General features: G+C 42.1%; 1 protein-coding gene across 1 annotated transcript in view; it reads right to left on the minus strand.

The window, feature by feature from the left end:
• HMCN1 (hemicentin 1) overlaps window positions 1–26469 on the minus strand; it is a gene marked incomplete at its 3' end in the record, with an annotated part of 484864 nt that overhangs the window by 114802 nt on the left and 343593 nt on the right. Inside the window, 1 exon segment of the mRNA XM_081325521.1 lies at window positions 25812–26096. Coding sequence (XP_081181647.1) covers window positions 25812–26096 — 285 coding nt within the window.

Raw genomic sequence — 26469 nt, forward strand, 5'->3', positions numbered from 1 at the left:
ATCTGTCCATCTCTGCGCATTCCAATATCTTCTTTATTACCTCTTCTTCTGACGGTACTTGTTCATTTTTCCAGCATTGCGCATAACTTATTCTTGCTGCAGTTACAATATGTAAAACCAAATATAAATTTTGTTTGTTAGTCTTTTCTGGTACTATACCTAATAAAAAAAATTGGGATTAAATGCTACATGTTCTTCTAATATTTTTTCTAGCCAAGCATGTATTTTTTTCCAATAAGCCTTTACTTTATCACATGTCCACCAAATATGATAATATGTACCTAAGTTATGTTTACATTTCCAACATTTGCCTGATACATTTTTAAACATTTTTGCTAATCTAGCTGGAGGTAAATGCCATCTATAAAACATTTTATACAAATTTTTTTTGTATGCAGTTGACATTGTCAATTTATAATTTTTGCCATTCTTCTAATTCTATGTTATAACCAAAGTTTTCCGCCCACCTTATCATTGTCCCTTTAATTTGTTCACTTTCCATCTCTAAAGTTAACAAAAAATTATACAGTTTTTTAATTAATTTCTCATCAGAAGTTAATAATATCTTATCAAACACATTTTGTTCTTTATAAAATCCATACATTTTCATATCTTTTTCATATCTGTTTTGTATTTGTAAGCGTACCCACCATGACATGTTGATACCCTGATGTTCCAGTTCTTGTTTCGATTTTAATGTCCCATCGATATTTAAAATGTCTCTATACGTCCAGTTTTTTTTCAAAATCTAACAAGTTTACATGTGAAAAAGCTTCAATTGTTGATAACCACCCTGGAATTTTTACATATATTTTCATTTTAATTTTTTCCCATACTGTTATCAAAGCATTTCTAATACAATGGTTTTGAAAATATCCATGAATTTTGTTTTTCCCATACCACAAAAACGCGTGCGATCCCAACTGTAAATCATGTCCCTCCAAGCATAACAACCTTTTATTCCTAAGCATTATTCATTCTTTCACCCATGTCAATACAGATGCTTGATAGTACAAAGCCCACTCAGGTAAACCAAAACCTCCATTTTCTTTAGCATCTTGCAGAGTTTTCCTCTTTATTGTAGCTTTTTTTCCTTGCTATACAAACTTCAAAACTAAAAAATTCAACTCTTTAAAAAAAATTCTCCAAGTTTTATTGGAATTGTCTGAAACAAAAATAAAATCTTAGGCAATATATTAATTTTAATTGTAGCTATCCTTCCTAATAGAGACAATTTTAAATTCTTCCATTTTTCCAGGTCTAACTTTATTTGTTTCAATAATCTTGTATAGTTATCTTCTTTTAATGTTGAACATTTAGCTGATAAATATATACCCAAATATTTTACCTTTTTCACTATCTGTACCTCTGTCACTTCTGATATTCAACTTTTTTGCTTATCCGTAACATTTTTAACTATTATCTTAGTTTTTTCCTTATTAATTTTTAATCCCACTACTTCACCATATTGTTCTAATTTCCCCCACAATTTTGGAATCATCTCCAAGGGATCTTCCAAAATAAATACCAAATCATCAGCAAATGCTTGTAATTTATATGTTTCACCCTTTATCTCCAAACCTCTAGTGTTGGAATAACCATGATCTCTGTTCCTATACATGAAGCTGGCTAGTACTTTTCTACCATGGAAAGTTTTCAGTGAACCATGTATAAGGAAGTAAACAAAGAAACCTAGTAAACAAAGAAACCTAGTAAACAAAGAAACCTAGGAGAGATGTCATTGGCTACAGCCATATAAGGGCATAATCACAGAATTCTTTCACACCATTGGCTATTCCATATAAGGCAAATTCTGACGCCTCCTGCAGATGATTGGTCCTTACTGTATTTGAATCTACCATTAACACCAATGTCCTTTCAGGATAGTTTAGAAGAACACGTGTGTAATCATGATTGGTTTATTTGAACAATAATAAAATATGATTGGTTGCTTTTACTATAAATAAACAAGGTCCACTGCTCCTCGTGGTTGTGAGTTCATCCCAGGAGCAGTGGAGCCCTCACCCCGAGAGATCTCTGTGTCCTTCTTTCATGGGCGCCAACCCTGGGCAGGAGCAGCCTCTGCCCAGCATCACCAGCAGCTAATTTCTCAACCCGGCTGCACAAGCAGCAGGTTCCCAGCAACTGGTGACCCCGACGTGATTCTGCGGAATACGTCTTCAGCCATCCATTCTCATTCGCCCGACGGTGGCCGCGACGCATCCTCGTCCGTCGCTAGACGCAGGACTTTTCGTGAGTATGGGTGGAAAATTCTCTCAACAGCAGACAGCGCATCTGCAGGAGTTGAGGGAATTAATTGATAATGGCAGGAAATTGGCTGCTTTTAAAACAGGCAAACAACCTCCCCCGGTTAAAAAGAGAGACTTAATTCGGCTTCTTTCTTACGTGTGGGAACAATGCCCAAAATATCCTGAAAAGGGATCACTCAAATTGGCTACATGGACCAAATTAGGATAATATTTTCATGAGACCCCTAGGGCTCCAGTAAAAATTTTAAACTTGTGGAGGATCATAATGGAATGTTTAACTCTCCACTATGCATGTTTTAACCAGATAGGAGGGACGGGCGAAACATTGGCCTTCTCCGTGCCGCCCCCACCCTATGAAAAATCAGAGAAACTTCCTCCTATTGCTGTGCCTGTCCCTCCCTCTGCTCTGCCTCCAGAGAATCTTCCTTCTGCCTCTTCTCCTTCCCCTGCTGTGCCTGTCCCTCCCTCTGCCCCCGACCAAGAGGAAAAAACCTCAGAGTTTGTTGCCATCAATATCCCTAAACCTCCTCCTCCCCCTCTCCCTCCTCCTCCTTCCTCAAATCTCCCTCCGGAAAAACTTCCTTCAGCCTCTGCTCCAAAAGCCTCTGAGTTTGTTGCCATTTCTAAACCCCCTCCTCCCCCCTCCCCTCCTCCTCCTTCTCCAGATCTCTCTCCGGAAAAACTTCCTTCTGCTTCTGCTCCAAAAGCCTCTGAGTTTGTTGTCATTTCTAAACTGTTTGTTGCCATTTCTAAACCTCCTCCTCCCTTCCCCCCCTCCTCCCTTCCCCCATCCTCCTTCAGATCTCCCTCCTCCGCCTCCCCGCCCCACTCAAGGGGCACCTTTTGTTCACTCTATGCTTGTAGCTCGTGCCTCCGGCTGCTGCAGCTCCCGCTGCTGCTGCTGGGGGGGCAGCTGCTGCTGCCCCCCCCCACCTCCACCCGCACAACTTGTTTATACTCCTCTGACTCCAAAAACTATTAAGGACATTAAAGCTGCTGTGACTCAATATGGCCTTCATTCTAAATACACTATCGGCCTGATCACAGGTTTGAATTACCTTGGCACTCATATGACCATCGCTGATTATCGCATGCTGTTTGATATGATTTTAACCCCAGCTCAAAACGTTGTTTGGTCAGCGGAGTATGCCAAACAAATCCAAATTTTAGAAGGGAGAGGTCTTCCCCAAAACGTAACCAAAGAACAACTATTGGGGGCAGGCCAATTCCTAAATTTGAACAATCAACTTCAAATGGACCAAGCTGGCTTTCCTTTAATTGCACAAGCTGCTATGGCTGCGCTCAGGAAAGTTGATGAGTCTGGCAGAACACCCACCCAGACATTTTCTAAGATCCAGCAAGGACCAAACGAAAGTTATCAAGACTTCATCAGTCATTTGACGACTGCTATAGAAAGACAAATTGACAATGTTCAGGCCCAAAATGAAATTCTGCTCAAATTAGCTTTTGAAAATGCAAACAAAGATTGTCAGAAAGTACTTCAGGCTATCGCAAACAAGCCTGGAGTTACTGTGGCGGAAATGTTGGAGCAATGCTGCATCGTCGGCACCACCGCCTACTCCATGGAAGCACTGGCATCAGCCATGGTCACTGGCTTTTCTACCCAGGGGGAATTCCAAAAGGGGTCCCGCCTGGGCGGAAATTGCTTTAACTGTGGCAAGCCAGATCATTTCAAATCTCAATGTAGAGCCCCCTGTGGAGGTGCCTCCAAATTTGGCAATCAATTGGCTAAACCAAAAACGGTGTGCCCCCGCTGCAAAAAGGGGTTCCATTGGGCCAGCAGGGAAACTAGAGGAGGGGCAGTCAGCCAGCCCGACACCAAAGGCTGACATTTCTTTTCCTCTTAACACTTCTAACCCCTTTGAACTTTTCCCTGATTCTGTTTTTCATTCTCCCCCTATTCGCATAGTCGCCTCAGAAGAGGTTGAAATTAATGTTCCTGGCCTAGTCTATTTTCTGCCTACTGAACCCGATCCTAAATGCCCTTTACCTCCTAAAGGCCCACTCCTGGTTTTTCCAGTGCGCAATCTTATTGCTAGGGGAATTCTAGCTTCCCCATTTTTGCGAGACTCTTGTGACTTTTCCTCTTTTGCTATGGCGGTTACCGGAAACTCACCCACGATTTTTCACAAAGGGGACCTTGTGGCATCAGCCATTTTATTGGTCCCAGCCACGGCTCCGCCCTCCTCTGAGGTCACGGATGTGCTTGCAGTTGAGCAGCCAGTCCAAGATGGCCGCCCCATGATGACGTTTACTATCAATGACCGGAGTTTTTCTGGTTTATTGGATACAGGGGCGGATGTAAGTGTCATCCGATCTTCGGAATGGCCACAGGGCTGGGAGACTGAGAGCGCCCCTGCTGTCAGAGGAGTAGGGGGAACTCAACACTCCGTGCACAGCAAGAGGTGGCTTCCGGTAACTTCTTCCTTTGTTTCTTCAGTCGCTTACTTTCAACCTGTCATATTGCCTATTCACACAAATCTGTGGGGTCATGATTTGATGCAACAGTTCCAAGCTAAATTGACACTTGAATAGATTCACTATGTCTATTTCACCTTTAAAGCTCCAATTGACAACTGATACTCCTGTTTGGATAAACCAATGGCCCCTCACCTTAGAAAAATTACACGCTTTAAAGCAATTAGTTAAGGAGCAACTGGAAAGTGCTCATATTGAGCCATCCAACAGTCCTTACAATACGCCTGTCTTTGTCATTAAAAAGAAATCTGGTAAATGGAGATTCTTGCACAACCTCTGTGCGATAAATTCCATAATTAAACCGATGGGGGCGCTACAACTTGGCCTGCCAAATCCGAATTTGATTCCTCAAAATTACGACCTCATGATCATTGACTTGAAAGATGCTTTCTTTTCCATTCCTTTATGTGAGGAAGATAGACAACTGTTTGCTTTTACTTTGCCTGTTCTCAATAACTCTGAACCTGCCCAAAGATACCAATGGAAGGTTTTACCTCAAGGCATGCTTAACAGCCCCACCATGTGTCAATGGTATGTGGCAAAGGTGTTGCAACCATATCGTGATAAGCATCCACATTTTTTGGTTTATCATTATATGGATGATATTTTAATTGCAGCACCAGGCCCCAAGGGAACTGTTATGGCCACTTTTGATTTTTTAACTAGGATTTTAAATCAGTTTGGCTTTTTTATCAGTCCTCAAAAGATCCAGCAGATGTCGCCATTTTCCTATCTGGGCCACAAATTGTTGAGCACAGCTGCTCATCCACACATCCCAGCATTACATTTGCCTCCAGAACCAACCTTGGTGCAACTTCAACAGTATCTGGGCACAATAAACTGGGCCAGGCCTTATTTGTCCTTGTCTACTGCTGATTTGTCTCCCTTGTTTCATGCCTTGTCCTCTGCCAAACATCCTGCAGACAGAATTGTACTCACATCGTCTCATCTTGAATCCTTGCAACTGGTGAGTAATGCCCTACAAAAGGTCTGGGTGGACCACAGCATCCCAGATGTTCCTTTTGCTGCTATTATTTTAAACACTAAATCACTTTTCACAGCTGCAATTGTTCAACATACTGACAAACTGAAAATCATTGAATGGATTCATTTGTCTCACACTCCAAAGGTTTCCATTCTCACAAAAGAAGCTCAATTGGCACAAATCATCTTTAAAATTCGGCACAGGACGAAAGCCCTTGCAGGCCAAGAGATTCACACTCTTTTCATTCCAATGTCACTGCAGATCTGGGAACAATTATTCCAGCACTCCAGTGACCTTCAATATTCCTTGGCGGATTGGTATGGGAATGTCTCTTGCCATCCACCTCCAGATTATCGTTTGCGATTAGTCTGAACTATTCCAATCAGATGGCATTCACCTCTCTCCCCCAGTCCTCTCAGAAATGCTGTTACGGTTTTTGCAGATGGTAGTAAGGGAGGAGGTGCTTGTGCCTGGTTGGAAAATGGTTCTTGGAAAACAGAATTAACCACCCCCCCAGAAGTCTGCACAGAAAGCCGAACTGGCTGCTTCAATTTTGGCCTGTCAACTTTTTTCAGCTCGCCCTTTGAACCTAATTGTGGATAGTCTTTATGTCTATCACACTATCACTGTAATTTTTGGATCCTACTTGTCACCCTCTATTCAACCAGAGTTATTGCAACTTTTTTCCACGCTGCAAGAGTTGCTCTTCTCACGCCCACATCCTATTTTTGTTGCTCACATCCGCAGTCACCAGCCTTTCCCAGGTTTTTTGCAAGAAGGAAACAACGTTGCAGATCAGGCTGCCTCCGGACCTTCAGCCTGTTCTTTGCAACCCCTCACCCCCTGGGAAAGTCATTCATATTTCCATCAAAATTCCAAAGCTTTGCAGAGGCAGTTTGGCATCACCGCTGCAGAAGCAATTGCAATTCGCCAGCAATGTCCAACATGCAGCAAACAAGCCACTGCAATCCCTATGGGTGTTAATCCAAGGGGATTGGAGCCTTGCCAAATTTGGCAAATGGATGTCACACCATATGCACCATTTGCCCCATGGAAGTATTTGCATGTTTCAATTGACACCTTCTCAGGATTCATCATGGCCACCCCCCTAAGGGGTGAAGCCACTAAACATGTAATTAATCATTGTATTCGGACCTTTGCAGTGCTGGGATGTCCAAAAGAACTCAAAACAGATAATGGCCCTGCCTATAGCAGTCAAGCCATGGCAGAATTTTGCCATCATTGGCAAATAACACACAAATTCGGAATTCCATATAATAGCCAAGGCCAAGCCTTGGTGGAAAGGGCTAACCAAACCTTGAAACATGCATTAGATCGTTATAAAAATCAGAACGGGGGAAAACGAAACCCCAACCTCCCAGCAGTGCAAGAAACTCTTAACCTTTGCCTCTACACTCTGAACTTTTCAAACTTAACTGGCCATCCTTTAACCACAGCTGCAGAGCGGCATTTTTCTTCTTCTTCTTCTTCTTCAGATCTCCCTAAGCCAAAGGTTTGGTACCGACAATTGCCAGACCTGACGTGGAGAGGTCCTGCTGACCTTGTCACCTGGGGCAGAGGCTACGCTGCAGTCCAGCTGCCAGACAAAGTGCTGTGGATCCCAGGTCGCCACGTTCGTCCGTATCATGCCTCCACAAACACAACTGCAGAACCCATTAAAGATGACAGCATGGTTTGTGACTTTTTTCAGCTTTGTTCTAACACCACTGACTGATGCCACTAAAACACAATTCCATCTGAAAGCTTACCCCAGACGTCAAGTTTTGTCGCCTACTCAGCCTGCAGTATTTCATTGTGCCTCCACTTCACCAGCTATCCCATCCCGTTCTTTACACCTTTGACATTGCTTCCAGTCAAAAATGACTCTTTTCACAGTTTTTGCCCCATCGCATGGACCCAGAAGGAACAACCTGTTGTTAACAACGAGTCTACCATCATCATCCATGTCGCCACTAATACTCAGACTGAGGGACAATGTGAACTCTGTAGCTCATGTTCCTGTCCAAACTTGGAATGGTTTCAACTTTCAGGAATTATTTGGCTCCTGGTTTCCCAAACTACCTGGTTTACAAGCTATTGTAGCTTTAATTGGTATGATTGCATTAGGATGCATTATTTTACCTTGTGTCTTGCCTATTTTTATCATAAGTATTACTAACAGTATTTCTTTGATAGCTGAACAGAGAGCTGTTAAACAAATTAATTCCTTATGGCACAGTAAGTATCAATCCCTTCCCCAGGAGGATCCAGAAGAGCCTAATGCTCAATTTGAACTAGAGACTCCTTTGTCTCCTATAAAGGAAAATAAAAATGCCTTTTGGGCTCGTTCGCCTCTTGACTCTCCTGAGGGTACGTCTCTAAAGAACCCATCCCTCCTCAACTTTGAAGCGGAACATACAGATTCTGCATTTAAAGCAAAAACGGAGGAGATGTTGGAATAACCATGATCTCTGTTCCTATACATGAAGCTGGCTAGTACTTTTCTACCATGGAAAGTTTTCAGTGAACCATGTATAAGGAAGTAAACAAAGAAACCTAGTAAACAAAGAAACCTAGTAAACAAAGAAACCTAGGAGAGATGTCATTGGCTACAGCCATATAAGGGCATAATCACAGAATTCTTTCACACCATTGGCTATTCCATATAAGGCAAATTCTGATGCCTCCTGCAGATGATTGGTCCTTACTGTATTTGAATCTACCATTAACACCAATGTCCTTTCAGGATAGTTTAGAAGAACACGTGTGTAATCATGATTGGTTTATTTGAACAATAATAAAATATGATTGGTTGCTTTTACTATAAATAAACAAGGTCCACTGCTCCTCGTGGTTGTGAGTTCATCCCAGGAGCAGCGGAGCCCTCACCCCGAGAGATCTCTGTGTCCTTCTTTCATGGGCGCCAACCCTGGGCAGGAGCAGCCTCTGCCCAGCATCACCAGCAGCTAATTTCTCAACCCAGCTGCACAAGCAGCAGGTTCCCTCCAAGCATAACAACCTTTTATTCCTAAGCATTATTCATTCTTTCACCCATGTCAATACAGATGCTTGATAGTACAAAGCCCACTCAGGTAAACCAAAACCTCCATTTTCTTTAGCATCTTGCAGAGTTTTCCTCTTTATTGTAGCTTTTTTTCCTTGCCATACAAACTTCAAAACTAAAGAATTCAACTCTTTAAAAAAAATTCTCCAAGTTTTATTGGAATTGTCTGAAACAAAAATAAAATCTTAGGCAATATATTAATTTTAATTGTAGCTATCCTTCCTAATAGAGACAATTTTAAATTCTTCCATTTTTCCAGGTCTAACTTTATTTGTTTCAATAATCTTGTATAGTTATCTTCTTTTAATGTTGAACATTTAGCTGATAAATATATACCCAAATATTTTACCTTTTTCACTATCTGTACCTCTGTCACTTCTGATATTCAACTTTTTTGCTTATCCGTAACATTTTTAACTATTATCTTAGTTTTTTCCTTATTAATTTTTAATCCAACTACTTCACCATATTGTTCTAATTTCCCCCACAATTTTGAAATCATCTCCAAGGGATCTTCCAAAATAAATACCAAATCATCAGCAAATGCTTGTAATTTATATGTTTCACCCTTTATCTCCAAACCTCTAGTTTCTGCATCTTGTCTTATGTTTCGATTTAAAACTTTCAAAGTGAAAATGAATAACAGAGGGGATAGAGGACATCCTTGCCTTGTGCCTTTCCTTATTTCAAAGCTCTCAGTACAATCTCCATTCACAATCACTTTGGCGGTTTGTTTACTATATATTGTTTTTACCATATTTATAAAATTCTGTCCAAAATCCATTACTTGTAATTGATGAATCAAAAACTGCCATGAAAGATTGTCAAATGCCTTTTGAGCATCTAAAAATATTAATGCCATTTGTTTCCCTGGATGTAGTTCATAGTATTCCAGTACATCTATTATCATTCTTAAGTGGTTTTTAATTTGTCTCTTTGGTAAAAAGCCATTTTGATCTGGGTGTATAAGTTCAACCAGATATTTTTTCAGTCTTTCCGCCATTATTGAAGTAAAAATTTTATAATCCACATTAAGTAATGAAATCTGTCTATAATTCTTAATCTGAGTCAAATCTGAATCTTCTTTTGGTATTAAAGTAATGTTTGCTTCAATCCACGTCATCGGCATTTTAGCTTCTAATAAAACTCCATTACAATCATCTTTCAATGGATCACTTAATATTACGGATTACTTACGGGAGCACCTGCTGCCGATGTCATCTTCCCTTCGTCCTGTGCGCTCCCACAGAGAGGGCCTCCTCAGGGTGCCGTCAGTCAGAGAGTGTCGGCTTGTGGCCCCCAGGGGGAGAGCATTCTCTGTGGGCGCGCCAGCCCTTTGGAATCAATTACCAGTTGAGCTCCGGATGGCTCTCGACCTTCGCTCTTTCCGCCGTGATCTGAAAACCTATTTATTTGAACAGGCCAGCCTGGTTTAAGGGGTTGGGGTATTTTTTAATTATTTACTGTTAGGGCTTAATTAATTTAATTTTATTTTAACATTTGTATGTAATGCTTTTATTGCCCTGTACACCGCCCTGAGTCCTTCAGAAGAAGGGTGGTATAGAAATTCAATAAATACATAAATACATAAATACATAAATACATAAATACATAAATACATAAATACATAAATACATAAATAAATAAATAAATAAATAAATAAATAAATAAATAAATAAATAAATAAATAAATAAATAAATAATATCTCTTGTAAACTTTTGTATAGTTCTGCCGGAGGTCCATCTGGACCAGGAGCTTTACCATTTTTTTTGTCTCTTTATAGCCTCTTTTATTTCCATCATTGTAACTCCTTCATCTAGCATATTTTTAAATGTCTCTGAAATCTTCGGAAGGTTACTATCTTTCAAGTATTTTACAATTTTCTCTCTAGAAGTCTCCTTTTTATCATACAGTTCTTTATAAAATTCTTTAACTATCTTTTTTATTTCTTCATTTTTATATTGTAAATAACCTTTCCCATCCAGTAGATTATATATCATTTTTTTTCTTTCTGTTTTTTAAGTTTGTAAGCTAACCATCTTCCCGGCTTGTTGGCATTTTCAAAGAAATTCTGCTTCGCTCTTTTTATCTGTTCTGCCATTTTTTCTGAATCTAACAAATTTAATTTATGTATTATCATATCCATGTCTCTTATTAAAGTCTTTTTTGTGGATTCTTTTGCAATTCTAATTCTAATGTTCCAAATTCTTTTCTTGATAATGCATATTGCTGTTTTCTCTGTTTATTTTTCCTTACCATATACAATATAGCTATACCTCTAAAGTATGCTTTAGCTATGTCCTATAGATTTTGTATCTTAGTATCTTCTTTTTTGTTCTCTTTAAAAAAGAGTTCCATTTCTTTTTTGGTTAACTCTATAAATTCTTTTTCCTTTAATATGGAACAGTTTAAAGTCCATCTTAGCCTTTTTTGTGTCCCTTTCCAAGTCATTTTCAGAGGGTTATGATCTGCCCATGTGCCTATTTCTATTTCAATGTCCTGCACATTCATTCTCAAGTCAGCAGTCATCCAAATCATATCAATTCTTGACCAGGATTTCTGGCTATTTGAGTAAAAAGTATATTGTAATTTTTGTGGATTTATTTCCTTCCAAATATCTTGAATTCCAATTTCCTCCACCATGTCAAAAATGTCTTAGGTAATCTTCCTCTACCATTTTTCCTTGTTTTGTTACTTTTATAACCAATTTTTCCATCTGTTATTGCATTAAAATCTCCTAGTAAACAGATATTTTGATACTCCATTTCTATTATTTTTCTATGTAGGTTTTTATAAAAAATTTCTTGATTGTTATTCAGTGCATAGATTGCCACTAATAATATTTGTTTTTGATGCAGATAAATTTCTACCATTAATATTCTTCCTTCTTCATCTGAATATACCATTTTCCAATTTATTGTCTCTTTAATATATAGAGCTACTCCTCTTTTTTCTGTTGTGCTGATGTATAATAAAGTTTTCCAATTTTTGGATATTCCAATAGTTTATGATGTTGTGCTTTTATATGTGTTTCTTGCAAACAAATTATATCCAAATTCAGTGTCCATAGTTTCCTAAAAATCTTGTTTCTTTTAATTGGAGAGTTCAGTCCATTTATGTTTACTGAAAAAATTCCAATTTCTTTATCCATTTCCATTTACTTATATTTCGGTCTAACCGATCTAGTAGTTCTTTGTTCTCTAGCAGGTCCTTCATCCTCCCCCTTTTGAAGACCTTCCTCTTTCTGTTCTTTTGTTTGTGCAGTTGTGTCAAGGTAAAAATCACCTTTGTAGAGGGCGACGGACCGTGCTTCAGAGAATGCATGATATGCTTGCAGGAAGGCAAGAAAAACACGACGCATAATCTTACTAAATACCTTTTACTTACAAAAATATAAAAACTAAATATATATTATACAGAGCTAGCTCACTACATCCTAACGTAATAGTCAGTAACAGCAAAGAGAAGAAAACAATACAGATAACAACCCAGAACTTTCTCTAGACATGCGCACTAAACAGACTGAAACCATAACATAGCTAGTCATATGGGATTCACTATGGTTACCAGATAAGTTATCACAACAGGTGCAGAGAGCAGGGGAAAATGTACAGTTAGAAATGAACTTTCTGACGAACAAAAAAAAACGTGCAGTGACATTCCCCTTCTTTCGTCAGCAAAGTGAAGACTCAAGTAAGGCACATCTTCTCACGCAGATACTCATGCTGGGCTGTAGGAAGTGGTTTGTTCAGCATGTCAGCAATTTGATCACGTGTAGGCACATACTGTAATGACACAAAACCTTGTTTAACCAGTTGCCTTATGTTTTGATATCGGATGTCAATGTGTCTGGACCTTGAACCTGTAAAACGTGTTTCAGAAATATAAACCACAGATTCATTATCTTCCATCACTGTGATTGGTCGAATCGGATGTGTCCAGATATCTGTGATTAAAGCATCAAACCAGGTTAAAGAATTGCATGCATCAGACACACAAGCATACTCAGCTTCTGTAGAGGAACAAGAAACAAAATTCTGTTTACGCACATGCCAGTAAACAGGACATCCATTTAAAAACATCATGTAACCTGATGTACTTTTCCGTGACTTCTTATCACTCGCCCAATCTGAATCTGCAAAACAACATAACTCTGCATAGTCAGTATGTGTGGGTTCCAACAACAACTTCATGTCTTTGGTGTGTTTTAGATACCTCAATAGCTTTTTAACACATGTCCAATGAAACTGTTTTGCCTTGCCTACGTGTCGTGATAAAAGATTAACACTAAGTGCAATGTCAGGTCTAGTCCAACTACTAATATACAGCAGCGACCCAATGACTGAGCGATATAGTGTTTGATCTTCGAACTCAGGACTTGGTTCATGTGCCAAAATGTGAAAGTCAGTTTGCATGGGTATACTCACAGGCTTAGCGTCCTCCATGTTACAGTGATGTAACAGTTGTTCAATCTTCTCTTCTTGTGTGAGACTAAACCCCTTCTGAGTTTTGGCAATTTGAACACCTAAATAAGTGTTAATACATCCTAAACACTTCAATGTGAAAAACTTTTGTAAAGCTTTAGCAAAAACCTCACTCATCTGCTTATTTGGACCAATATAAACAATATCATCGACATAAACAAGAATTATCTCATACCTATTACCGGATCTTTTAGTAAACACGCATTCATCTGTTTCGGACTTAATAAAGCCCATTGAATTTAGTTTGTCAGAAAGACATAAGTACCACATTAAACCAGACTGTTTCAGACCATAAAGACTTTTGTGTAGAAACCAGGTATCCCCTTCTTGCTGTCTGAAACCTGGAGGACCTTTGACGTAGATGTCTTCATCAAGATCAGCGTGAAGATAAGCCGTTTCAACGTCGAACTGGAAAACTTCTAGGCCAAGGATAGTTGCAGTGGCTAAAGCAATTTTCACACTTTCAGTCCGCACCGTGGGTGAGTATGTATTTGTATAGTCCTCAGGATAACGTTGAGCGAAACCCTGGGCTACGAGTCTGGCCTTGTACAACGACTCACCATTCGGCTTCTTTTTGATCCTGTAGACCCATCGAGTACCAATAACTTTCTTGTTTGCTGGAGGGCTTGCAGGCGTAAACACTTGAAGTTTCTTTAGACTGTCCATTTCAGCCTGCATTGCCTCAAACCATTTATCTTGTTCTGATTCAGGAAGATGTTTGATCTGTGTGAACTTCTCAGGTGGAAGTGTAACATTACAAATCAAAGGTACAGGTGTTTTTGTTACTTGCCACGAATACCGTTTTGGAGGGATTCCCTTTGTGGACCTCTTGGAACGTCTCGGGCCAACCGTCCATTCTTCTTCCGTGTCGTCCTCGTCTTCATCGTCGCCAGCAGCAACATCAGCGGCTTGCGAAGACGGAACAGTAGGTTGAGAAGAACTCGTGGAAGGAACATTATCCTGTGAATCTTGATCATCAGGTTGTGTGGCATCAGCAACATCATCTCTAGGAAAATAAACTCCAGGATCGTTAGAATGAATCCTGGACCAGTCAGCATCTTCCTCAAAAGTAGCAGATTGTGAAACCACGATAACATGATGAGAGTCAATGTATTTGCTCCATTTTGAATTATCATCAATGCCCATAAATCTCATCCTTTTTGCTGCAGGACCCCCTTTCTTTCTTTGGGCTAAAGGAATATTCACCATAGCATAGGAACCAAAAATATGGAGATGTGAGAGATCAGGCTTGTGTCCATACAACAGGAAATAAGGGGTCTGATTTATCACACTACTCCAAGTACGGTTGATGATATGGTTAGCATATTTGATAGCTTCACCCCAGTATGGAAGACTGAGGTTAGCATCTTCAAGGAGGCAACGCATCATGGTTTGCAAAACTCCATTTCTGCGTTCTGCCACTCCATTTTCAGCTGGAGTATAAGGAGCGGATGTCTGATGTACTATCCCATTCTCACGCATCCAGTCCTGGAAACGCTGAGACATGAATTCAGCACCGCGATCACTCTGGATTCTGGCAATGTTGACCTCGAATTGGGTATAGACAAGACTAGCAAAGTCTTTAAAGATCTGAAAGGTCTCAGATTTTTCTTTCATAGGATATACATATCCATATCTAGAATAATTGTCAACGATTGTCAAGAAATATCTTTTACCACCAAGTGTTGGTGCAAAAGGACCCACTATGTCAGTGTGTACCAAATCAAAAATGCGTGTTGACAGGCGTGTAGCGCGTTTTGGAATTGCTGCTGCCTTGGATTTGGCTTTCTTGCAGACAGCACAGTCCAAGAACACCTTACACCCCTTTAGATCCAAACCTCTTGCGAACTCTGGCATCTTCTTCAGAACACGGAAACTGGCATGACCCAATCTTCTGTGCCACTTATGGATACACCTGGAATGCAAAGGTTTACCTGTTAATGAATTCTCAACATTAGCATTTTTGTTAGGAACCCCAGGCTTGCTGTGAGCAACCTGTGTCTTTTTTGTCTTTTTATCATTATTAGGAACCTTTGGAGTAGCAACAGGATCTCTCTCTGGGACGTCTCTCTCTGGGCCTGTGCTCTTTGGAACGTGTATACTTGCCTGCTCTTGCTGCTTAGGCTTTGGTCTTAAGTAATAAACACCACCAATCAACATGGTTTCAGCAACAATATCTCCGTCTTTGACTATATAACTTGCTTTTTCAAGATGGTGGACCTGAAAATGAGAAAACCTAGACAAATGACTCTGACTAAGCAAATTACTACTGGCAGACGGAACATAGTAAACATTTGGAATGAGAGCATCAAGCTCTTCAATGTAGACAGTTCCTTTTCCCATGACCTGAACAGGATGATTGGAAAAAGAATAAAGTTCACGAAGTTCAGGTTCAGGCTCGTGCATCTCTGTGTAAAGCTCTTTTCTGTAGGTAACATGTAACGCTGCTCCACTGTCCAAAGTCCAAAGAAGTCGTCTGTCGTACTCTGGTTGAGGCTGTGGATCGTTGGTCACAACCAATGTGACAAGTGGAGCTTGTGGATCACGCCTGGAACCACGACCACGACTTTGTCGTCCGCCTCTACCTCTGCCTCCTCTGGAATCTGTTCCTCTGGGCTGGTATGTGACGGGCGCTGGAACTCGTTGGGGACAATCCCGGGTGGCATGTCCCACACGATTGCAGATGTAGCATCTTGGCATTCTTGGAACGTAGGTCCTTCCACGGAAGGCACGCCTCGCTGAAGCTCTTGATGCAGGTGGTTCCCTTAAATGTGGCGCAGCTTGCATAACTGCCTCTTCTTCGGCTAAAATTCTGCATACATGATCCACTGTGCGTTGAGCAATAGGCACTTGATTAATCTTGGAAATAGCATCTTTCCACTCATGATTCAAAGAATTGATGATAATGCTGATCATTTGAAAATCATCAATAGGATAGCCCTTTTCACCCAGTTCTTTTCTAATACCTTTCATTTTAGTCAAATGTGCTCCAATATGTTCACCAGGTTTTAATCTGGAACCATGGAACTCAGACAAAAGTAAACATGTAGACTCAATTGATGTAGGCCGATAACATGTTTCTAACTGAGTCCAAATTTGTTGGGCAGTTGCATCTTGTGTAAACGTGAGCTGCAATTCAATGTCCATTGACATCAATAATGTTGTGCATGCTCTAGTATCCAAGTCCCATATGTCAGGAGTCCATGGCTGGGCAGGAGGATTAAACACCATCATGTGAGTACCTTCTCTGCGTAACAAAAGTCCAACCTCACTGACCCATGCCCTGTAATTCTGTCCTGACTTCTTTAATTTTGAATCACCAGCCAGTGGTACAATGGAAGGTGTTTGATGAGGAATATACAATTGAGGTACTGGCTGTGCAGGTTGTGCAATCCGACCATACCCTGCAGGGGGCACCAGTGGTGTCTGTGCCTGGACATGCGGCAGTTGCATTGAAGCTGCCGGTAGTCTTGGTGCTGGCTGTGACTGTCTTTGAGCTGCTATTCTACCCTGGCCAGCAGGAGGCGCTGGCGCTGGGACTGGTGCATTAGCATAACCTGCAGATGACACTGGCCTTCGCATATAAGAACCCGGTGGCAATTGCATGTGGGTTAAATATGGCTGTGTTCTGCCAGGTAGAGGGACTTGCATAGAAGCAATATTAACAGGAGAAGCAATAGTAACAGGAATCCTAGCACCATCAGGGGCTGGAGCCTCAGATAACGGCAGAAATCTTGTATCTCTGAGCAAAGACTCCTCCATAGACAATTGCGAGAGTGAGAGCTCCAATTCATGTCTTAATGCAGCTTCACCAGTAGATGGTGCTATAACATTTGCTTCAGGCATCACTGTGGCTCTGTATGGCCTTTGGGACAGCCCATAATCATGTGACATAGGAGCCTCCGGTTCCCAATCGTCTTGCATGACACTCAATGATGGGCGTGACTTTGGCTTTGGGAAAGAAGGAGGCAATATGGCTTCTCCTTGTGGGTGTGGCAATATGGCCGGTTCATGCTCATAATTCCTCTCATATTGCTGAACCATTGACACATATTCCTTTGCCTGCTGCAAACGCCTTTCAAAAACCCCAATTTGTTCACAGTAGCCTTGCATAGCCCTATCTCGCATAGTTTGCTTGGGGCTTGAAGGAGCAGAAGGAATTTTCTTCGGCTGAACTTTAGGTTTCGCTCCAAGCCTTTGAAATTCATCTTGAGCCCCTGGAGTGTGAACATTTCCAAAAGCAGCTGCCAGGGAGCTTGGAAAAGTAGAAAAAGGAGTGACTGACCTTGCATCGTAGACAGGAGCAGGTGCGTCTTCTCCAAGGCGTGTGGCCGAAGCTATCGGAGTCCTTAAGGTCGAAGGGAGATGCCCAACAGACAAGCTCCTGGCCTCCCGTTTCAGCCGTGGCTTCCTTCCTGACATGTTTCAGCAGTTAATCACCGCTGCCTCACTAGCACTAACTAACTGATAACAGCCGCAGAAACATGCATCTCCAAAAACATAAATCAAACCATCCTCGATACCAAAATGTCAAGGTAAAAATCACCTTTGTAGAGGGCGACGGACCGTGCTTCAGAGAATGCATGATATGCTTGCAGGAAGGCAAGAAAAACACGACGCATAATCTTACTAAATACCTTTTACTTACAAAAATATAAAAACTAAATATATATTATACAGAGCTAGCTCACTACATCCTAACGTAATAGTCAGTAACAGCAAAGAGAAGAAAACAATACAGATAACAACCCAGAACTTTCTCTAGACATGCGCACTAAACAGACTGAAACCATAACATAGCTAGTCATATGGGATTCACTATGGTTACCAGATAAGTTATCACAACAGGTGCAGAGAGCAGGGGAAAATGTACAGTTAGAAATGAACTTTCTGACGAACAAAAAAAAACGTGCAGTTCTGTTTATTTCTTCTCTTTACTCTCCCCTTGACCTCTTTTTACTCCTTCATCCAAAATTGACCTATTCTTCTCTTCAAAGTCTTCTGCTTTCCAAATTGAATCAAGTCTATATCTTGTATTGTTCCAGTTTATTAAGATGCCTTCTGGCATCAACCATCTAAAGTTTATGCCATTAGCCATCAACTTCGTAGTCAAAAAATGGTAGCCTTCATGAATCTCTGACTCTCTTAGGTATCTGTTTTAAGACCACAATTTCTTTATTTTTATATTGTATTGGTTCATCTCTTACTTTCCACAGTATTTCATCTCTTGTTGTCTTTCTTGCAAACCGTACATGTACTTCTCTTGGTAATTTATTTCTTCTTGCGTAGCTTGAGTTGAAGTGGAATATCCCATCGAGTTCAAGTTGAATTTTCCCTCAGTCTGCTTTCAGAGCCTCCTCCAGGATATCAATAATCACCTCTTCTATGTTTTCCGCTTTATCTTCAGGAATATTTTGGAACCTTAAATAGTGTTCCGCATTTGCCATCCCTAAAATCTTAATTTCATTGTCTAATTTTTCATTTTCTCGCAGTAACATTTCTATCTTTTTGTCATTATCATCTGTTTTTTCTTCAACCTTATATATTTCTGTTGATTTTTTAGTATCATTTGATTTTGAGTTTCCAATTTTCCCTTTATATCCAAATATTCCTCATTTAACTTCTCCAGTGTTGCTTGTGTGGTTTTATAATGTTCTTGTGTCTCTAAGTGGTTTTTTTTCCAAAGTCTCTTGATTCTTTAACATAAGATCCTGAAATTTTTTTAATGAAGTCTGTGTTTCACTTTGAGCTGTGGTCTTTTCCCTTTGCAACATAGCTTCAATAGATCCCTGTGTTGTAGGACTAGATTGTCCTACTGAGGGTGCAGAAGAAGTTTTTTTCATAAGTCTAGTAATATTTGATGAAGTTATTTTGAAGTTCACAGTCTATAGCCAAAACAACATCTGTTTAAATTTAGTCAAATTCAATAGAAGTAACTTTGAGTTTCAGTTTCATAACAAAGCAGCTTTATCAGCTGCAGCTGTTTCCAAGGTTGAATTTCAGTCAACAGAGAATGATACAAAAATTTCATTCTTTTTTCACCGCTAGATGTCCTCCTTGGCTTATTTATCAATGTCCAGTATTTTTTAACAAAGAACCTCTTCCTCCCCCATGTAATTACTCGCTGCTCATAAATCTTCTGGGGGTCTTTACTTTCCAGCTCTTTCCACTCAGGGGTTCAACATTTATAATCCTCTAAGAGAAGAAAAGGAAACATCTTGCTAACCCAGCTTCAGCACGCAGTTGGAATTCCTCTGATTTATGATTCTTTGCTTCCCGCTGGATACGCCTATGGCCGGAGATTTAACAGCCTTTCTCTTCGTTTTCCAGAGGGTCCTACGGTTCGCTCTGATTTGGTGTCCCCTGATCTGAGCTCCTGAAGTATCCCTCCTCCTTCATTTCCCCTCCAGGGCAACTTTCTGACCCTTTCAGGGTCACTAGACAAAGAAAAAACCAAGCTGGAAAGCCGAGCACTGACTTTCCCAACTTGTCCCGACTCTGCCAAACAGGAAGTCCAAAGACCAGGATGCTTCAATAGCGGCCCTCAGCTCTTTTGCATTGTTCGGTCTCATGTCTCTCATCTTTCTCTTGGCAATGCCCCATAGATTCTCTATGGGGTTCAGGTCAGGTGAGTTTGCTGGCCAATCAAGCACAGTAATCCCATGGTCATTGAACCAGATTTTGGTGCTTTTGGCAGTGTGGGCAGGTTCCAGGTCCTGCTGGAAAATGAAGTCAGTATCCCCATAAAGCTCGTCTGCGGAAGGAAGCATGAAGTGCTTCAAAATCTCCTGGTAGACGGCTGCATTGACCCTCGATTTAATGATGCACAGTGTACCAACACCAGCAGATGACGTGGCTCCCCAAATCAACACAGACTGTGGAAACTTCACACTGGACTTCAAGCATCTTGCAGTGTGTGTGTGCCTTTCCATTCTTCCTCCAGACTCTGGGTCCTTGGTTTCCAAGTGAGATGCAAAAGTTGCTGTCATCAAAAAAGAGGACTTTGGACCACTGAGCAACAGACCAGGTCTGTTTTTCTTTAGCCCAAGCAAGATGCTTCTGACGTTGTTTGTTGTTCAGGAGCGGCTTGACAAGAGGTCATCCCTGCTGCTTGTGCACCTTTTTCTTCCACACTTTTCCCTTCCACATAACTTTCTATTAATGTGCTTTGATACAGCACTTTGGGAACATCCAACTTCTTTTGAGGCTTTCCCTCCTTATGGAGGGTGTCAATGATGGTTTTCTGCACAACTGTCAGGTCAGCAGTCTTCCCCATGATTGTGATTCCTACTGAGCCAGACTGAGAGACCATTTAAAGGCTCAGGAACCCTTTCCAGGTGTTATTGCTTAATTAGCTGATTAGAGTGGGACACTTTGAGCCTAGAATATTGCACCTTTTCACAATATTCTAATTTTCTGAGATTTGGGGTTTTCATGAGCTGTAAGCCATAATCATCACAATTATGACAAATCACGGCTTGAACTATCTTGCTTTGCATGTAATGAGTCTATCTCATATATTAGTTTCCCCTTTTAAGTTGCATTACTGAAATAAATGAACTTTTGCACGATATTCTAATTTTTTGACTTTCACCTGTAAATGTAATAAATAAATAAAGTTGTACCTTTCTGCTGTTTCTGTAATGTATTGGGGTTTTTGCTTGTACTGATTCACGTGCCTGTATAAATGCTGCACTAATGGTTGCTCACTGGTGTGTATGTGTAACAGCTACTGACCAAGCCAGACTTGTTGTCTCCAGGACTATCATTGGTAGATTTGGAGCAGGAATGGCTTCCTTCAAATCTATTGGCTGCCACCTAGTGGCCAACCATATAAGTAGCTGTGTAGCAGCCACCGTTTCAGTTCTGTTTTGCTTGACTTCAATAAAGCATGTTACTGTTTGGAACCTTCATCTTGCTTATTGCCTGCAACAAACCGACTACACAACACTGGCGACGAAGGTGGGATGAAGGCCACAACACTCCTCTGTGTGTGCAGGCCTGTAACATTGGACATCGCTGAGAACTTGGTCGCACCAGCACAGCTGGAGTCCGTTACTTACGCGGACCTGAAGAAACGGCTCGGCAACCATTTTCAGCTGAAGCTGTCGGTGATAGCGTGGAGGCATTCCTTTGAACAGCGAGAACAACAACTCGGTGAGATGGCTACAGAGTTCATCGCAGCATTGAGGCAAGTGTCGTGTCTTTGTCAATTCATGGACTTGGAAGAAAGACTTTGTGACCGTCTTGTTTGTGGACTCAGGAGCAGAGAGCTCCAAGAAAAACTTTTCACGAAGGAGACTCTCTTGCTCCAAGAAGCCTTGAAACAAGTCATGGCAGATGAAGCCACCGGCGGGGCCGTGAAGGCATTGTGGCCTGTCAACAGCACACCACATGCAGAAACCGTCCACCATAAGGATGCCAAGCAACTAGAAGACATCAACTCTGACCATGAAGTTGACAAGATTCAATGACACCAAGACAAGGAACAGAGACCTCATTACAAGGCAGTTCCCTTCCTTCGATGTTTTCGCTGTGGCAGCTGCCACCAACGAGCAGACTGCAGATTCAGGACAGCCATGTGTTGGTCCTGTGGGAAATCCGGCCACATTGCAGCCATCTGTAAAGGTCACCAGAAGGACCGCCAACCAGACAAGTCATTCAGCAGAAGTACCAGGGCCCTGGGGCAGCATAGAGTAGGGTTCTGCTCCAGTCACAGGAGTGTCTGACGCATGGGAGCTTGCCACCCCCTCAAACAAAAACTTCGACTTCAAGTTGAGCTGCAAGGCATTCCTTGCAGAATGGAACTGGGCACTGGTTCAGCTGTATCCATTATTTCCCTTGAGACCTTCCAGCTCATGTGCAACCACAGCAAGAGATGGGCCAAACTTCAGCCATCTGATATCATTTTAACGGACTTCCAGAATTCCTGAATAGCCGTCAAGGGCGAGGCCACTTTGGTCGTAAAATTCAAGGGGTTTTGGGGGGGCCTAGATGTCATTGTGGTGGAGGGCCAGAGAACAAGCCTTATTGGGCTTGATTGGTTTGATGCTCTGGGCATTCAAGTAACCAGGATCCACCGGACACAAGCAGTGAACTTGGTGTCAGTATGCGAGGAATTTATGGATGTTTTTGACACAAGCCTGGAAGAGTACAAGGGCCCTCTGATAGCCTTTAAGCTTGATCTCTCAGTAATGCCAATTGGGGTCAAGCCCCATCATGTGCCTTTTGCATTAAAGCACAAAATTGATGCAGACCTGGCAAGCTAGTCAGTTAGGGGGTACTACAGCCCGTAGATGGTGGGAAGTGGGAAACTCCTATTGTTACACCACTTAAGGCCAATGGGGAGATCAGGATTTGTGCTGATTACAAGTGCACCATTAACTGGGCACTGCAGCAGCATGCGTATCTGGTGCCAGTCATTAGCCACATTTTGCCATTGCTGCAAGGGGGTAGCGTGTTTGCTAAGTTAGATTTGGCACAGGCCTATCAGCAGTTACCAGTGGATGAGGCCACAGCAGCCGCACAAACAATTGTGACACATAGGGGTGGGCTTTTAAGGTCAAGCACCTCCAATTCGGGGTTAGTGTAGCCCCAGGAATCTTCCAGGGAGTAATGGAGCATACGCTCAAGGGTATTCCGGGGGTCTGCCCCTATTTTGACAATGTACTCATCGCCAGAGTGTCCACTGAGGTCCTGGAAAGGCAGCTCAAAGCTGTCCTTCAGCAGTTCCGCATAGCGGGACTCAAGCTGAGGAAGGACAAATGCAAAATTGGCGTCCCTTCCACTGAATTCCTGGGGTTCCATATTGATGCCGAACGCATCCATCCTGCAGAGTCCAAGCTGAAGGCAATTCAGCTGGCACCAAGCCCCAGATCTAAAGGAGAGCTCCAGGCATTCCTGGGTCTCCTAAATTTTTACCATGTATTCCTTCCTAACAAGGCCGCAGTGGCAGAAGCGTTACACTGGCTCTTAGACAAGAACACCCCGTGGAAATGTACCAAGGTTCAGGAAAACAGTTTTAAGGTGGTAAAATCACTACTGTCCTCAAATTCAGTGCTCATGCACTTTAATGAAAACTTGCCAGTTTGTATTGCGTGTGACACATCCCCTTATGGGGTTGGAGCTGTACTAAGCCATTTGTCAGCTGATAGGACTCAGTCCCCTATTGCTTACTATTCAAGGACCTTGTCCTCAGCTGAGCACAATTATGCTCAGATTGACAAAGAGGCCTTGCCCATTGTGGCCTGGGTTAAAAAATTCCACAACTATTTGTATGGCCGCAAATTCACGGTCTTTACTGGCCACAAGCCATTGCTAGAACTATTTACCACAGACAGGCAGATGCCTCAAATACTTTCCCCCAGAATGTTAAGGTGGTCCATTTTTATGTCAGCCTACAGGTACAGGCTGATCCACAAACCCAGCAAAGACATGGGCAAGCAGATGGCCTTAGCAGGTTGTCATTGCCAAACATGGAGCCAGATCCAGCTCCAGCTGGTAGCATCTTGTCCATTCAAAATTTGCCAGAACTTCCTCTCCATGCAGGGGATGTCACTGCGGAAACAGCTGCAGACAAAATTTTAACCAGGGTGCTGTCCTGGGTTCACACCAGGTGGCTGGAAAATAGCCTGGGACCAGAGTTCCAGAGCTATTTCACATGAAGACATGAGCTTTCAGCTCATAAGGGGTGCATTCTTTGGGGAAGCAGGGTTATTGTCCCCAGTTCATTAAGGCACAGAGTGCTCCAGTCTCTGCATGAGGCCCATCTGGGTATCGTCCGGATGAATGCACTGGCACGGAGCTACCTTTGGTGGCCAGGGTTAGATAAGGCTATCGAGGCCCCAGTACACGGGTGTTACACGTGTCAACAGTCCAGACCAGAGATGCCACAGGGAGGGACCACCGATGGGAGGAGACTCATACACCATGGTCAAGAATCCACATTAACTTCACTGGGCCCTTTCAGGGACAGCTGTTTTTGGTAGTGGTTGACAGCCACTCTAAATGGTTGGAAGTAATTCCTATACCCACTGTGACTGCTGCTAGGACCATCCAGGTGCTTAGGAAGCTTTTTGCAATGCATGGGCTGCCAGACGTCTTAGTCTCGGACAATGGGGCCCAGTTCACAGCATCCGAATTTCAGGCCTTCTTGAGGGCCGACCTCATAAGGCATGTCATGTCGGCTCCCCTCGACTAACGGGCAGGCAGAATGCATGGTGCATACAACGAAAGAGTCACCAAAACACATTGTTTCAGGGGATTGGCACCATAGGCTGGCTGATTTTTTGCAATGCCAGCAAACTAAGCCATGCACAGCCATGGGCAAAAGCCCTGCAGAGCTTTGTTGGGGAAGAAGAGTAATCACAAAACTGGACTGGTTGCACCCTGACCGAGTAGCAGCTGACACTGCACACCCAAAGGCTCCGTGGGGGTTGCAAGTGGGTGATAGATTGTGGGCTCGGAACTATGGGCATGGGGCTTTGTGGGTGCCCACTAACATTGTTAAGGTCTCAGGACCCCTTTCCTATGAGGTGGTCCTGGAAGGGGGGTGAGTTATTCACCAACATATTGATCAGCTGCGTCGGCGGTTTGCTGAACAGTCACTAACTGAGGACTCCCCAGAGGGTCCACAACAAGAGCTGGCAGCCAGCAGTCTAACAGAGCAGTTCACATGCTCTGAGGATTCTTTCAGACATTGCTACGGTGATGTGGCCGTAGATGGACCCAGTCCAGAAATCCAAATTGTGTTCCCAGAAGGGGAAGGACAAACCGAACTATGCAGCAGCCCCGCTGACCCCACTACCACTCTAGACTTTGGTTTGGGCCAACTAGGAATGGCAAGCCAAAGGAACTTGAATCAATTCAACTCACTGAAACCCAAGAGTCCTGGTCTACCCAGCCTGGCAGGCAAGCAGGTAGACCGGGAGCTTGCCAGAACCCCCAGGCGTTCTGAACGGTCTCATAGACCACCGAAATATCTTCAAGATAATGTTAGTAAATAATGTGTGTGTAAAATCTAGGGGGGAGGGGTGCAATGTATTGGGGTTTTTCCTTGTACTGGTTCACATGTCTGTTTAAATGCTGCACTAACTGTTGCTCATTGGTGTGTATGTGTAACAGCTACTGAACAAGCCAGACTTCTTGTCTCCAGGACTATCATTGGTAGATTTGGGGCGGGAATGGCTTCCTTCAAATCTATTGGTCACCACCTAGTGGCCAAGCATATAAGTAGCTGTGCAGCAGCCACTGTTTCAGTTCTGTTCTGCTTAACTTCAATAAAGCATGTTACTGTTTGGAACCTTTGTCTCGCTTATTGCCTGCAACGAACCCACTACACAACAGTCTCCATATATAACTATGTATTAATCCATAAGTGCTGCTTTTCTCCTATTCAGACTACATAAAGTTATATAGCTATACCACATGTAGCAGAATAGTCTATTGCTTTCTTACATTGGGCATGCACCTTTGTGTATTTTCTCTTACACAGATTTCCTTTGCTCACCATAAACACTTAAGTCATATTTCTTGTCAGTCAGTCCTGCCATATTCACAGCAACACATACATAGCGACCAGTATCCGACACCTGTGCACTTTTAAGTCGAAGACGACTATGGCCCTCGTTTAGTATTTCAACTCCTCTTTCATTGGCCAATGGTTGACCATCTTTCATCCAGGTGACAGTTGGTTGTGGAATACCATCCGCTTGGCATTCAAATGAAATGTCATTCCCTTGAGTTACAATGACATCTGATTGTATATTTTCATTGTCCAGAATAGTTGGATGAACTGTTCAGAGAAACAAAGCAACACTTCAGGTTCAATGCTTTAGCCTAAAACTCCATGAGACACAGCAATAAGTGAACAGACTGCATTCCCTATTGAAAAAAATCCAGCTTGTTGTAAGTGGAGTGGAGGGTGGATTTGTATTTTAACAGTAAGGTTAACTCATATCAAACTCATATCCTGGTGACTACATTGGGCTAATCAATAGTTTCTCAGCAATGACATAGAAATTGCCAGTCATATTCCGCTGTCTAGTCTTTTGTTTTTCAAACTACCAATCCAGTTTACTTCCCTGAAAGTTAATGGTGGCTGTTCTTCTGAGCATAAATCAATTCCTAGCTAGCTTAACTTTAGAAGGCCAGAAGGGCAGTAAGAT

The sequence above is a fragment of the Vipera berus genome (genome assembly GCF_964194415.1).
Source record: "Vipera berus genome assembly, chromosome: 3".
In the NCBI taxonomy this organism is placed as follows: domain Eukaryota; kingdom Metazoa; phylum Chordata; class Lepidosauria; order Squamata; family Viperidae; genus Vipera; species Vipera berus.